Source organism: Eurytemora carolleeae, unplaced genomic scaffold (genome assembly GCF_000591075.1).
Source record: "Eurytemora carolleeae unplaced genomic scaffold, Eaff_2.0 scaffold404, whole genome shotgun sequence".
NCBI classification, from domain to species: Eukaryota; Metazoa; Arthropoda; class Copepoda; order Calanoida; family Temoridae; genus Eurytemora; species Eurytemora carolleeae.
Window position 1 is genome coordinate 182,063 of NW_019396431.1, and position 14,607 is coordinate 196,669.

The 14,607-nt window shown below is 31.1% G+C and overlaps 2 protein-coding genes across 4 annotated transcripts in view; both read left to right on the forward strand.

Annotated features, from left to right (window-relative positions):
• LOC111703196 (negative elongation factor E) overlaps nucleotides 1-3,327 on the forward strand; it is a 43,763-nt gene extending 40,436 nt beyond the window's left edge. The window contains exons 20-22 of one of the 3 annotated variants that reach the window (XM_023475072.1): nucleotides 2,178-2,255; nucleotides 2,587-3,130; nucleotides 3,246-3,327. In XM_023475072.1, coding sequence (XP_023330840.1) covers nucleotides 2,178-2,255; nucleotides 2,587-2,662 — 154 coding nt within the window. In that variant the 3' untranslated portion in view covers nucleotides 2,663-3,130; nucleotides 3,246-3,327. Of the gene's footprint in view, nucleotides 1-2,177; nucleotides 2,256-2,586 lie in introns of all 3 variants that reach the window. The other 2 variants (XM_023475074.1, XM_023475075.1) reach the window with 2 other exon arrangements.
• Nucleotides 3,328-3,984: 657 nt separating this feature from the next.
• Nucleotides 3,985-13,964, forward strand: LOC111703199 (macrophage migration inhibitory factor). Its single transcript, XM_023475080.1, has 6 exons — nucleotides 3,985-3,991; nucleotides 4,890-4,948; nucleotides 8,411-8,506; nucleotides 9,213-9,299; nucleotides 10,834-10,889; nucleotides 13,919-13,964. Exons 2-6 carry the CDS (start codon nucleotides 4,901-4,903, stop codon nucleotides 13,947-13,949), a joined length of 318 nt encoding a protein of 105 aa, XP_023330848.1. The 5' UTR covers nucleotides 3,985-3,991; nucleotides 4,890-4,900; the 3' UTR covers nucleotides 13,950-13,964.
• The last annotated feature ends 643 nt before the right edge of the window (nucleotides 13,965-14,607 follow it).

Here is a 14,607-nt window from a genome sequence, read left to right on the forward strand (position 1 = left end):
CGGGCTTATTTTTCTGCTTAATCTTTTAGTTAATCATCCAAAACTTAATTGAGAGCAGAAACCAAAAAGCAAGCTTAAAATTGTCATATTTTTAGAGTTTTGGGTCGTCTTTACAGTTTCATCCTTTGTGGGTAACCCTGTGGTTGTGTAAGATAATTAAACATAGTTCAAAAATAATATATATCATTTACGAAAGTCAATAAAACTCCTTTTTTGGCATTAATGAAAACGAGGATCTGAGACAATCAGAGGCGCTACTAGGACTTTTGCTAGGGGGGGCAATATAGTATATTGTTAGGGTTTGGGGGAGGTTTAGGGGGGGTTTCCCCCTTTTCGAAAATTTTTAAAAAAGAAAAGTGCTTTTTTAAGGGTTTGAAGTCGAAAAAAAGGAAATTTTAAGTTGTTGCATGCAGATTTGGCTGTGTTCAATTCAAATCGATTTTTTGTTCTTGTGTTTTTACAAAATTTATACTTCCAACAGCTGTTAAATGAATGATATGAGTCAATTCATTGAATATGTGTGCGAATCGCAAAAGAGTATTTTTTAAGTACCTGATTTGATTACAGATTAAATTGCAAGAAATAATCATTTATAGTTTCTGGAAAAAAAAACATAAAAATAAATAGGTAAATAATAATTTCAATCATCTACATTGAAAAAGGACAGATAATGTTACCTTTTCTCTTGGAAGTTATTGAATTAATGATTGATCTAACCAACATTCATAATCTAAATTCATTTTCGATTTTACAGAACTTCTGTCAAAGAAGATAAATCTTGTTAGTTATCAAATATGATAATCAGTTAGAAATTTGCCAGGTTCAGAATTTTCTCTAGATTTGGAACTGAGTTTTTGCCACAAACTCAAATATTCTAATCCCTAAATCTTTGCACCGAGTGGTGTAAACATTTGATATTTCAAACTTGGAATATTTTACCATAAGAATTCAAAGTTTGATATCTACGAGTACTCTATAAACTCAACACAAATAAAATACAGTTCAGAACTTTTTTTACATTAAATGTTTACAATAGCCTTTAGCCTTGAGAATTGAGAAAGATAAAAATATTCTTTTTAAAACTAACTATAGTATAATAAAATTTCTACAATAACTCTATTTTTTTCTTATTCCTGTGATACTGATTTTCGCCATTCTTTCTTTCTTTTCATTCTGCAGGGGGGGCGCCCCCCCCCTCTCAGGTGCTAGGGGAGAGCGCGCGCCCGGCCGCCCCCCCACTAGTTGCGTCTCTGGAGACAATCCGTAGAAAACGGATTCATTTTTTTTTATGTGATAAACCTCTTCGTATGTTTTATATATTTGTCTTTGTGTACTGTGTATGGAAATATGTATGTATAATGTATATATGTTAGCTATAGCTGGCCAAACGACTGAACCGAATTGGCTGACAATTTTTTAGGGAACCCATGCACCCTAAACTAAGCTTTCGGTGCTTTTTGCAGTAATTTGCAGTACACTGACCGAAGATATAGTAGCGTTTGGTGGGGGGAGCAACATAGTCCAAAAAATTAGATTTTTTCTTTAAGAATCTAAAAAATCTAAATTAGATTTTTTAATAATTCCACGGGCAACGCCGGGCACTTCAGCTAGTTTACAAATAATACTTTAATAGCATGCATAGGAAGAAAGTGTATTAATCAAAATTATTATTTGGATATCATATTATGTTCTTTCTACGCATTGTAAGATTTTGCAACATTCTTAGAAGATTTTAACACATTTCCAGAATTGATATAGTAAGTTCTTAAGTTTAATTTCTAGAATTAAATGTCACTTGCTGAAATGCTCGGCGTTGCCTGTGGAATTTTTGAAAAATTGAATTTTATAAAAGTGAAGATTTAGAAGAAAAAAACCATTTTGAAAAAAAAGAATTTTGAAGAAGAAAAAATTTGAATTTTGAGGAAGGCAAATTTGAATTTCAAAAAATGTTATCTCCGGGTTACTCAAAAAATCGTTTTTTCGCCAGCTTTAGCTAACATATATATATATTCATATGTAAGAAAAGACGCTTTAACATATGATTTAAGTTTTTTGTTTTACCATTTATATTAAAATATATATACATTTTACAAATATTTTATTTTATAGATAACACTCGAAATTGATAAATAGATAGATAGTTGAATAATATCAAGAATAGTTTGATGTTCTTTAAGGTTCGGGTTGAAGAGTAAAAGCTATGGTAAAGGAGACGACCGTCATCTGACTTTATCAAGAAAATTTGATGCTAAGAGGTGAAAACTGAATATTTAAGATTTACAATCATTTCTTTTTTAAAAATCTGAAAATAATTTTTAACTGAATAGTATAAATTATTATATTTAAAGATATGTTTTTGCAAAAAGTTTTGGTCGAATAAACGTATTCTCGGCTAATGTTTTCATCCTTTCTATACCCACCCTATGACGATAATCCCTCAATAATGTAATAAGTTGTACTATTACAGATTTGAAAACAATTTCTTTTCATACATTCGGCTGAAAATATTTAATATAAAATCTGCAAATCAGATCGAGAAAATATGAAAAATATTTTTATTTCAATTCAAACAATATTTTGTTTTAGTTTAGTAGAAGAATTACTACGGAGAGGGGGAGAATCTGAAAAATATGTTCTCATTCCTCCTTCAAAATATTCATAGTTCCAGATCAAAATATTCATAGTTCCAGATCAAAATATTCATAGTTCCATATCAAAATATTCATAGTTCCAGATCAAAATATGCATAGTTCCATATCAAAATATTCATAGTTCCAGATCAAAATATTCATAGTTCCAGATCAAAATATTCATAGTTCCAGATCAAAATATTCATAGTTCCAGATCAAAATAAGCATAGTTCCAGATCAAAATATGCATAGTTCCAGATCAAATTATGCATAGTTCCAGATCAAAATATGTACAGTTCCAGATCAAAATATGCATAGTTCCAGACCAAAATATTCATAGTTCCAGACCAAAATATTCATAAATCCAGATCAAATTATTCATAAATCCAGATAAAATTATTCATGTTTCCAGATCAACATATTAATAGTTCCAGATAAAAAAAATTCACAGTTCCTGACCAAAATATTAATAGTTCCAGATTAAAATACTCATAAATCCAGTGGCCCAATTTAAAGAATTTGAGCGGCGGTTTAAATTGTATCAAATGTTTCAAGATTTAAGCCGGTTTTTGGCAGATTTAAACGGTGGCTCAAATTCTTTAAATTCCATCTCAGATCAAATTATTCATGTTTCCAGATCAACATATTCATGGTTCCAGATCAAAAAAGTCACAGTTCCTGAACAAATTATTCAAAGTTCCAGAATTAAACATTCATAGTTCCAGAATTTTTTTATAAAGTTTTTTTTAAGAAATTATTATTTTAATTTTTGGATACAGAAAAATTATGATTTGCTTCATCTTCTAGTCATCGTTTCTAACTTCTTCCTTTTTTCTTTCCTTCTGTTGACCATACCTGATTCTGATAATTTTGAAGGAAAAAAATTAAAATTTGTCAAAACCAGTATTTTTTGGGACACTCTGCTCATTGTAATTATTTGAGTGCATTCTGTTTTGTAGTATTGCTGAATCTTTAGTTTTCTTGTTGCACAACCGGGAATGTCTGACCTTGCACACAGTAGATTAAGCTGTTTTATGGTCAGGAGGAGGCTAGAGGGGCAGGGTGGAATAAAAAAAGTTTTTGCAATTGTTTCTTTGAGTCTCATTCTGTACTTTGAGTTTTGTATCCAAATCCTAGTTCCGCCTTGCGGTTATGGATCCAACAACATTCGCCCACTAGGAAATCAATTCCAAATGTTGATTGTGACAAACAGGAGTTAGAAATTTAAAGTAGGTAGGAAGGGAGGGTATCGAGGGACTCCCCTCAGGAAGGAACCTTGTTTTTCTCCTGGATTTATACTCTTTCCGAGTTCTGCGGTATTTTAGGGTTACCCATTGGAGTTACACCACATTACAAAAGAGGTAATGTCCAATTTGCGATGCACCTTGAATTGGTTATCAAAGTCAGAGGACTCCGTGTGAGTCTATGCAAGTGGACAGTTGAACTCAACACAGCTGACAAGACATATATTCCTCGAAAACCCCTAATACAGTTGAACTCAACACAGCTGACAAGACATATATTCCTCGAAAACCCCTAATACAGTTGAACTCAACACAGCTGACAAGACATATATTCCTCGAAAACCCCTAATACAGTTTAACCCAGAACTTTTTCCTCGAAAACCCCTAATACAGTTTAACCCAGAACTTTTGAGACATCGGAAAAATAAATCAAATGTCTTTTCGTTCACCTACTGATAATGGAATGCTGCAAATATTTAGTTTTTTTTGATTAAATAAATATAAATTCACGCATATTTCATGGCTATTTATTTATTTTTACAATTACTGAGATTCAGTAAAAAAAAAACAATTAAAAATTGTCAAGATGATATTAAACAATTTCTTCCGATGTTTTTTATTTTTAAAAAAACTTCAAATGTAAGTAATTATGTTTTGTAACTTTTTAGACATCAATTAATATGCAAGCAAAGTGATAAACAATTTCAGGTGATTATGTTGTATGGAAAGAATACTGTTGTGAATCGAACACATGACAAATGGACGCCTGTCACTTGAAATTACACTTTTGGTTCCATTAAATTTGAAAAGTTTCTGAACAAGAAAATGAAGATAATGTTTCCAAACAGGGAGAAATATGAATAGGTTACAAAGTTTATTTTGTCACATGCTGTTTTGAGAAGAACATTTGGCTGGAGAATTAAATATTGTAAAATGTTTTTAAATCCACTTCCCATTAAGGTTCAAATGCTAAGAGATACAAATCATATTTGATTGTAACGGATAAATTTTACAGAATTATTGAAAATGCCACACTTAAGGATTGAGACAAATATCAAATCTTCTGAAATACAGGTAACTAATTACTGCAAAATAGCTGATTTTTTAAATACTTCTTTTTAAGTATTCATTTTACCAAAGTAATAATTTATACTTATTTCGTTAAACCATTGTATAGAAGAGCTTTCCAAATTCTCCATCAAAGATCATCTTTGTTAACGTTCAATCTTAAATAGACAAATTTCTATTCTTAAGAAACTTTTGTATTCAAATCTGTGATAGCAGCGGTTGGCCGCCTTTTTTCAGTCCACAGCTAGATCTGATTGGTTAGACTTTAAGTTGTTGCAAAAGATTCCGAGTTTTGTCGCTATTCCATACGAGTTAAGTCGCTATTCCAAACGAGTTAAGTCGCTATTCCATACGAGTTTAGTCGCTATTCCATTTTCTCTCAGGTTTTAAATTTTCCTCATTGAGAAAACTAAAAGTCAAAGTTTATTTAATTCGTCCTGTGCGCTTGTATTTGAAGAATTAACTTTGATAATTTATTCAAAATGTAATTTTACTAGATTTAAAAGTTTTTTATTCTATTTCTTTTTACTTGTAATAAAGATCTTAACAAGATTCTTCATTTCTAGCTTTATGATGATTAACACTGAGAAATGTGCAAGACTAAGAATATGTTTGATGAACCTATAAAAGAAGATTGAATTTTCGAGCATAATACAAAATTCCTATTTTTCCCGTCGTGGGAGTGCATGGGCCGCTATGAGCCTCCCAGATTTGCTATGCAGCACCGACCCTCCGCTATCCAGTATAAATTTTATAATAAAATGTTATGCCAAAACTTAAATAAATGATAAATGATTTTTTTCTTGTTCTCATCTGGACTACAAATCGAATTATACATCAAATTGTCGGAATAAAAACTTTTCAGTTTGACTGAACATTTTCTCAATAAATTTATTAGTATAAGTTCATTTGGCTTAATTTAAGTTTAGGCTTAAATATATTTGGCTTCATTCAAATAGTTTATTACTCGTTCAATCAACCTAAAATATGCTGCAGTAGGAATCATTGTAAAATGAGCAAATATACAGTGAAACCCTTAATAACGAATACATCGGAAGAATTTATTAAATGTCGTCTTGACAATTTTTCAATGAGTTTTATACTATATTACGTAAATTTCAGTATTTGCGAAAACAAAGAAATAGCCATGAATATGCGGGAACAGTTTTAAAGAGTTCCATATAATCATTTAATTAAAAAACTAAATATCTGCAACATTCCATTATCAGAAAGTGAAGAATACGACATTTGATGAATTCTTTCGATGTATTCGTTATTAAGGGTTTCACTGTATGAAAGATGGGAATTCCTAATTTTAAAAAACCTTCAACTTCATACATAATTAGTTAAATATTCTGTAAATAAATTTGTATTCAAAAAGTTTATTAAAAATAGTCCTATGATAAACATTATTTCAAAATTAACAGTTCGTGCAAATGAACAATTAGGTTAAATGAAAATTATCCCAACTGAACTTCAGTCAAAAAAAGTTTTGATAAGCTTTAGCCTGCATGAAAATTAGTCATAATCAAAATTAGTTGAAGTAAAATTAGTCCAAATGAATATTCGCCCAAAAACAAATATAGGTCGAGGATAAAAGTTAGCCCAAATGAACAAATTAGCCAAATCAAACTAATTATTTGAAAAAGATCTTATGAACTAGCCTGCATGATAATCAGTTCTATATAAAATTAGTCGAAGTAATATTAGTCTAATTGAACATTCTCCCAAACAAATATCAGTCCGAGTAAAAATTAGGTCCAGATGAACATATATCCTTGGAACAAATGGGTCCAAATAAACTATGTCAATTTAAAAATATTATCTATATCAACATTAGTCGACTATACTCCACAATGAACATTAGTTTATCATTATAGGATTGAAAAAAGGGCAATAATTAGAAAATTCTAAAAAAAAAACCAGTAAAACCCAAAAAAGCACACTTACAGGTGGGTTATTTTAGGTGGTTTTTTTTGGTGGGTTGTTTGTGCTGGGTTTTTTCATGCCAACCCTGTTTGCCTGGGTGTCAAACTATCTTGGTTTCCGACTTTCTTGGTGTCTGTCTGCATGTTCGTCTGGCTGTGTGTCCGTCTGTTAGAAAGTTTGAACTTCTTTTAAGATTAAAGTTTAAATAAGTTTGAAGATAGTATTGACTAGTCAGGAACCAGCTCCCAGTTCAGATCAAAACTTTGTTCAAACTTTAAGATAAAATGAAAATATTTTCAACGCTCTCTTTCAATTAGAATTTATTCTTATATTTTGAGCAAGGTTGGATAATAAGTTAAGATGCTCTGGGTGGATGCGCTCCAATTTAGGTCAGGACGACCTTTATAGCAATGGGGACTCTGAATCCTCATATGACGTCATTGCTTATTTTAAAGAATAGTAACTTTTGTGGCTCAATAATTATAAACGAACTGAAAAATTGAAAACTTTAATTAGCATTGCATTGTTAAGCTTCAAATATGATAGCTCAAGCTATATTTGTTAAATGTGATGATTGTTAGTTAAGTATCAGTGACGTCATATGAGGATTTAGAGTTTCATTTGCAATGCAATAAAGACGACATTTATCTACATTGGATCTCAACCAGAGTACATAGCCATATATAGCAGAATTTGAACTATTTATCATTTTATAATAAAAAAACTAGCTCGGGAACCCCGCATTCTCTTTCTATATAAAAATCAATCAACACAACTTTTAAAACTTTTAATCCAGGTTAGAACAGTCCCGTGGTTCAACCGAATTCCTCAATCAAAATTCGATGCAAATTGGTCATGGGGTTCATGAGTTATGATCAGACATACAAACACTTTATATGTCTAGATTATAATTAGAAGTTTCCACACTCACCTCTCTACATTTATTACTGCCTAAATCTACATCTTATAGTGAAATGACAGATTTACTTGATGCTTTTTAAAAACAGAAAATGGATAAATTTCGGTCTTTTTTAAACTGCTAATTTCACTTCGTTTTCTAACAATCCCATAACAAGGCCAAAACATATTCAAATTTAAAAATTACAGTAAACACCATCTATAGGTCCTTACCTTAATAGTGAAGTACTCCCTTTCGTACAAGTTTTTATACTGTTAAAAGATTAAAACATCGTTTATTTGGTTCGCTTTTTAGTCCGTTCTTGCAACTATATTCTCTCAGGATTGATATTTGATATAGTATAAGAAAACAAATGGCTAGAATAAAGAGTTTTGAAATTCATAGCTTGTTTCGTTCGTTATTTTTAGGATTTAAAAAGATTAAAACTCATTAATATGGATACATCAGAAGAATTTTTAAAATGTCGTCTTTCTCACTTTTCACTTGGTTATGCCGCTGATAGTTTAACTGTAGTACAAGAAAAGCAAATGTTTTGAATACAGTTTTTTTGTGGTAACTTTTTAGGTCCAAAAATCTTATAAGTCTTATCACTACCATTTGATATGTTATTAATCTTGTAGGATATGGATGGACTGCTGAAGGAGTTAACTACTGCTGTTGCTGCAACAACTGGGAAACCTGAACCTTATGTTGTTGTTCACGTCGTAACAGACCAGGTCCAGGCCGGGTAGCATATATAAAATGATAACTCGAAACTCTAAAATTGGACGACGACTTTTAGAATTAAGTTTTACCTTTAAAAAGTCCAATTAGTAGCAGACACAGTAAGTGTGTAGTGTAAACAGACCCATTTGACTAAATGAGGGATTAATGAGTGTCTATGAAAAACTGTTTGCCTTGAAACAGCATCAAATACTCATAAGTATTTCTTTAATGTCGTCTTCCTATTCATTGTTTTCTGGTTATCCCTGTTTATATAAAATATATTTCCAAATTTCTGTATTCAACTTCACATTTTTTTTATTATATAAAGAATTTTACAATTCTTATGTAATATGTATATAACTTATAAATTAAAAGTAACTACAGAAGATTGGCCATCAAGCCATAAAACAAATTGCATAGTAATAACCTGCATTGTTTTAAAGTGATGTTGAAACTTTTAATGCATATTTTATTTAAGTACAATACAAATACAATACAATCTATATATACTTGTCTGTTTTTTTGTTTTTTTTTTGTATCGAATAAACGTCAAAGCGGTTAAACCAATCTGGCCCAGAGAAGGTTTATGGGATATCAAAATTGGAAGAGAAAAAATCCGGAAAAATAGTTGGAATTTTTTTTTTGAAATTGCGCCAATTTGAATTACTTAAAGCCTAGTTTAATAAATATTTATATAGATACAAATACTTATCGTAGTATATTATGTTTGGTGGAAGTGCTGCCCCCTGTGGGAACGCCTACTTCATGTGTATTGGGAAAATGGGCGTGGAGGAGAACAAGCAGGTGAAATATGTTTAGCTGTATTCGTTGCTTTTTATTCTACAGTGAGAACCTGAAAATATTTTCTACAGTGAGAACCTGAAAACTCTGAAAAAGGAAGTCTTAATAGAGTCCAATGAACATAATACACAGCAATTGTTCAGTGTAAAACTCTAAACAGACCCATTTTACATAATAATTGATTTGATGACTTACTGTTTGCTTTTTAACACCACCAAATAAATTTCATATTACTATAATGTCGTCTTCCTAATCTACAATTTTCTGGTTCTCACTCTAAATAGAAGGACTAAATCAAGCCTTTCAAGTTACACAATGTTACACAATGTATTGAATATCGATTTTTTTGAATTTTTTATAAACTTGGGATTTGGACTTCTTTATTCATAAGAAGTTTTATAATTATTTACAACTACTTTACCAGGAAGTTAAGGGAATTTTACTTTACCAAGGGTTCCCAAGACCAATTTTGTAGACAGAACATCCAGAGCGCATTGAGGGATGTTTTGTATCGTCTTTTGACATAAAAATGCGCGAAATTTATCCCGAAATCTTCGCAGAACGGGTGGTTATTTTACAATACTGTCCCAAGGGACGTTAAGTAACCTAACCTCCCTCTGTTGGGGGAATTATAGACGTCGGTAATGTTGGTCAAAAGGCGGTAAAATAATCTATGAATCTCTATAGCTTTCTCAGTGTCTACCGCTATCTAAATCAAACATCAGTTTAAAAGACGATCTCGAAATCAGCGCTGGGCATCCTATATCATAAACTGTAGTTTGAGCAGCCTTTATTTATTACTTTGATATTCTGCATGCATTTAATATGAAAATTCGAAGGGAATGTTTTCTTCGTTAATTTTAATCAAAATTCCTTGCATTGAAACAATAGAAAGACAAATCGAATGACGCAATATTTTTAATTTGGTATTGCATATTGATGTAATAAAACAAGACATTCGTATATATATTCCCTATAGCCGGCCAAACCGAATGGACTGACATTTTTTGAGGGCTAAAAAAACTAAAATTTGTATTTAAAAAAAAGGATTTTTTTTCAAAATCGAAATGTTTTTATTAAATCGAAATTTTAAAAAAAATTAATTCCACGGGCAACGCCGGGCCCTTCAGCTAGTATATTATATAATAAAGTATGACAATTTTTTTATTCTGTACTTCATACATACATTATCGATGAGAATGCTGAAAGGGATGTAGTTGTAATTTTAAGTTAACTTCTAGTTCAAGAGGGTTGAAGTTATAAGTCTTTTTATTAGCTTAAAAACTGTTTAATCTGTTAATTTTTCTATTAATTCTTAAGTAAGAAATGCGCCAGTCGGATTTGTAGAAAAATCACAAAGGAAAATAATCTGTTTACAGAAACTAAATCATGGATATCCTATTCATAATTTATTAGACAACGCTTTTAAGGTAGTACCAGTGTGAATCGAACATTCGATTTATAGAAACTTGGGAAGTGACTTAAAATAACGTTTACAGTCTCTTTGATAATAATAATAATTTTATATGATTTTTAGCACGCTGCAAATCTATATCCTGTAATTCAGAAGCTTCTTGGTATATCCCCTGACAGGTAAACTGTACAGTGGGGACTATTAATCTGTGGGAAATAAAGACGACTTTAGTCTCAAGTTATGAATTTAAATAGTGAAAGTAAGAAGAAACACAGCGTAAACGGACCCATTTTACTTAATAAGTCGATTTTTAAGTGGTGAAATTATTTACTTTCGAGAAACATGAAATGCATAAAATATAATGTCGTCTTTTTTCTACAGTTTTATGCTTCTCATTGTATGTTATTCTTTTTTTAAAAACGATTAAAATGTGAAATATTTAAATACTTTTGATGTTTTATTTATTAATTATGATAAATATACAGAATTTGAAATTTGAAAACTAAACGTATGGGAAGATAAACAAAAGTGGGAATGGTGGGGAAATTTAAAAAATGAAGATGAACATAAACAAAAAAATGATAATTTTGATTTTCTAACTTCTTAAACAATTCTTAAAAGTTTAAGTAAGTTTAAGTAAAAAAACATATTTTATTGTTTTTATTTTCAATTCTTTACACAACTTCTTCTCCACGGCAATAATTTATCTTCCTAAAATTGTAAAAAGAATAGAAAGAAAGTTTCACTCCTCTGGAAAGTCCTTTTCTTAACATTCGTAATATTAATGTTTTCAACAAAATTCTTATCTTCTCAAAAACTCAAAGTTAAAACAGACTAGAAGAAAAGCTTTTTGTATTTAACGTTTACCATGAGGTTCGTCTATTTTAATATTTGTTGTTTTGAACCAAGGCGTAAAGCTTATTTTTCGTTCTGTAAACTTTTTACTAGGTTATCCAATTTTTATCCGGATCAATTTTTTTCCGTAACCTCTTCTGAAGCTGATGAGAATGACACATTAAAAACTTTTGGAAATTATAACCTTAAAGATTTATGCTACAAAGACCTAGATGTGACATGCTTAAAGAATAAGCTACACATGGATGTGACATGCTTAAAGAATAAATCTACCACCAGTTTATGCTACACAGACCTGGATGTGACATGCTTAAAGCATAAGCTACACATGGATGTGACATGCTTAAAGAATAAGCTACACATGGATGTGACATGCTTAAAGAATAAATCTACCACCAGTTTATGCTACAGAGACCTGGATGTGACATACTTAAAGAATAAGCTACACTGACCTGGATGTGACATGCTTAAATAATAAATCTACCACCAATTTATGCTACACAGACCTAGCTGTGACATGCTTAAAGAATAAGCTACACAGACCTGGATATGACATGCTTAAAGAATAAATCTACCACCAAGTTATGCTACACAGACCTGGATGTGACATGCTTAAAGAATAAGCTACACAGACCTGGATGTGACATTTTTAAAGAATAAATCTACCACCAGTTTATGCTACAGAGACCTGGATGTGACATACTTAAAGAATAAGCTACACAGACCTGGATGTTACATGCTTAAAGAATAAATCTACCACCAAGTTATGCTACACAGACCTGGATGTTACATGCTTAAAGAATAAGCTACACAGACCTGGATGTGACATGCTTAAAGAATTTTACCTAATTATTGTTTTTTTTATGTTGCATAATAATATTTTCAGGGATTTAGTTTTTTTAATATTTTTTTTCAGGATGTACATCTTTTTTCAAGAAGCAAAATCAAGTGATGTTGGTTTCAATTCTTCTACTTTTCATAAATAATTTCACTTCTTCCATGTTGGAAATTAATGAATAAATGGTTAAAATATATGGCAATTTTGTACCGGCCAATCACTAAAATACTTAAAGTTTTTAATCATAATCCCAAGCTGAAAACTTTAGAATTGTGAATATCGAATTCAATGCTTGATCTCCTCTTTTTGTAAATCTGAAGGTTATTCTAATCTTGAGTTTGTGTCCAAGAAAGTTTCTAAAATTAAACTAATCAGAGTGGTGTATGCAGAAGATGGGAAATTTTTATATTTTAGCGCGCTATTTACTGAGAGTACTCGCATTGGTTGGAATTTATTAGGTTTATCCAAAAAGAGGGGAAAGAGCGGACAAATAGAGATCAGAAGTGTCTGCATTGGATATTCATATTTAGAGATCGGTATTAGTGTTATCAAATTCAAAAGTTTTCAGCTCAGGTCCTAGTAAGAAATAATACAATCTGAGGTCGGAACTATTGTGTCCTTAATCCCTTCAAGTAATCACCAAACTGTATCTTCTGTGGTGTTATTGACCAGCTATCTCTCATTTATTAGTTTCTACCTTTGGAAAGTGAAATTTATTATGTTTAATCAACTTGTGTTTACTTTGTGCTGTACACACTTTTGTAGTCAGTTTCATAGTTGGTAAATATATATATAGAAAAAATTAATATTTTAGATTATTATGTTTAGTAGTTTTTCTAGGGAATTAAACATTAATTGCGATTAAACTGTGGTAAAGGAACATGACGTTTAGACAGATGTTATGATTTAGAAAGTCCTATGAACACTGAAGACTGCTCAAATGTCGTCTTCATATTCAACGGTTTATTGGGTCTCATAAACTGCTGTTTTAATTCAGATTAAATAATTGTACAATTGTACATTCAAATCATGTACAATCTGTTATTCTAAAGTTTTACAGAAAATTACAAATTCTTTAAAACAACATGATTTTACACCAAAAATGTATAATTGTTTTTTTTCAATATGTTTATTGCGTGGGGAATACATAAAACTTATAGATAGAGCTGGGAATGTTTTTTTTTTTCAATTCTTTCGATAACGTTCATTTTTAACTAAAACTTAACATTGATAGTCAATGTATTTTTTTTCAATTCTTTCGTGTTAGCGTTCATTTTTAACTGAAACTTAACATTGCTTGTCAATGGATTTTTTTCCTAGCCCTACTTCCATATATTGATAGGTTTTGGGGTTTAAATTCCATTAGTTTCACATATCAGTTAGTATAAATTCACCACTGAAGCGGATAACCCTGCATATTTAGCCTAAAAGAGATTTACTAAACAGTCAGCTATATATTTCGAGTTAATCAATCAATCACGGGTGTTGTTGTTAATTGTGTAATGTTGTGTTCAGGTTCCGAGGAGGGAGCGTATCTAGAACTTAGTAACAGTAATTCGTTCTTTAGGCCCATTGAGCTATTTTACATGAACGTTGCACAGGGAGTAAAGAATAGAAGGGAGATATAACGGACGCGGTTCGCCCCACCATATGATTATACATGCTTTGCAGACGGGTACTCCATTTGTATAAGAAATATTCAGAATAGCTTATTGTATTTATTGTATCACAACGATTGTACATTAGACAAATATTTCTTATTCGAATGAAGTGCCGTCTGCAAAGCATGTATATTCATATGATAGGGCGAACCGGGTCAGTTATATCTCCCTTTTATTCCTTACTCCCTGACGATGCAGCACGAATATAAACTTGTTAACAGCCGGTACTCGTCATTCTGCATCTTATCTACCTGTTCTGTGATTGCTTGTAAATTCAAGGTTTTTTTCTTAGGTTATCAGAACTTTACCCAGTTCTATTAGTAAGGAGGGAAAATAACTTTTACTCCCTTTACTTCGCAATTCTGAGAGTTGTGGAATAATATTGCTTGAATCATGCAATAGATCCATAAATCAAACTAAACCTCTTCCTGGTTTCACAAACCTTGCTTTTTATCCACCACAATGCAAGAATGTCCCTCCCAAAATATAAATTTGTTTTCTGTACAGGGTTACTCACTTAGAGTGGGACTTAAGAAACGACTT

What these genes read in the sequence shown, in the direction of transcription:
- LOC111703199 (XM_023475080.1), top strand. Translation starts at nt 4,901, where the DNA reads ATGCCACACTTAAGGATTGAGACAAATATCAAATCTTCTGAAATACAG. An exon ending in TCAAATCTTCTGAAATACAG is followed by an intron (nt 4,949 to 8,410) that starts GTAACTAATTAC and finishes TTAATCTTGTAG; the next exon opens with GATATGGATGGACTGCTGAA. An exon ending in GCGTGGAGGAGAACAAGCAG is followed by an intron (nt 9,300 to 10,833) that starts GTGAAATATGTT and finishes TATGATTTTTAG; the next exon opens with CACGCTGCAAATCTATATCC.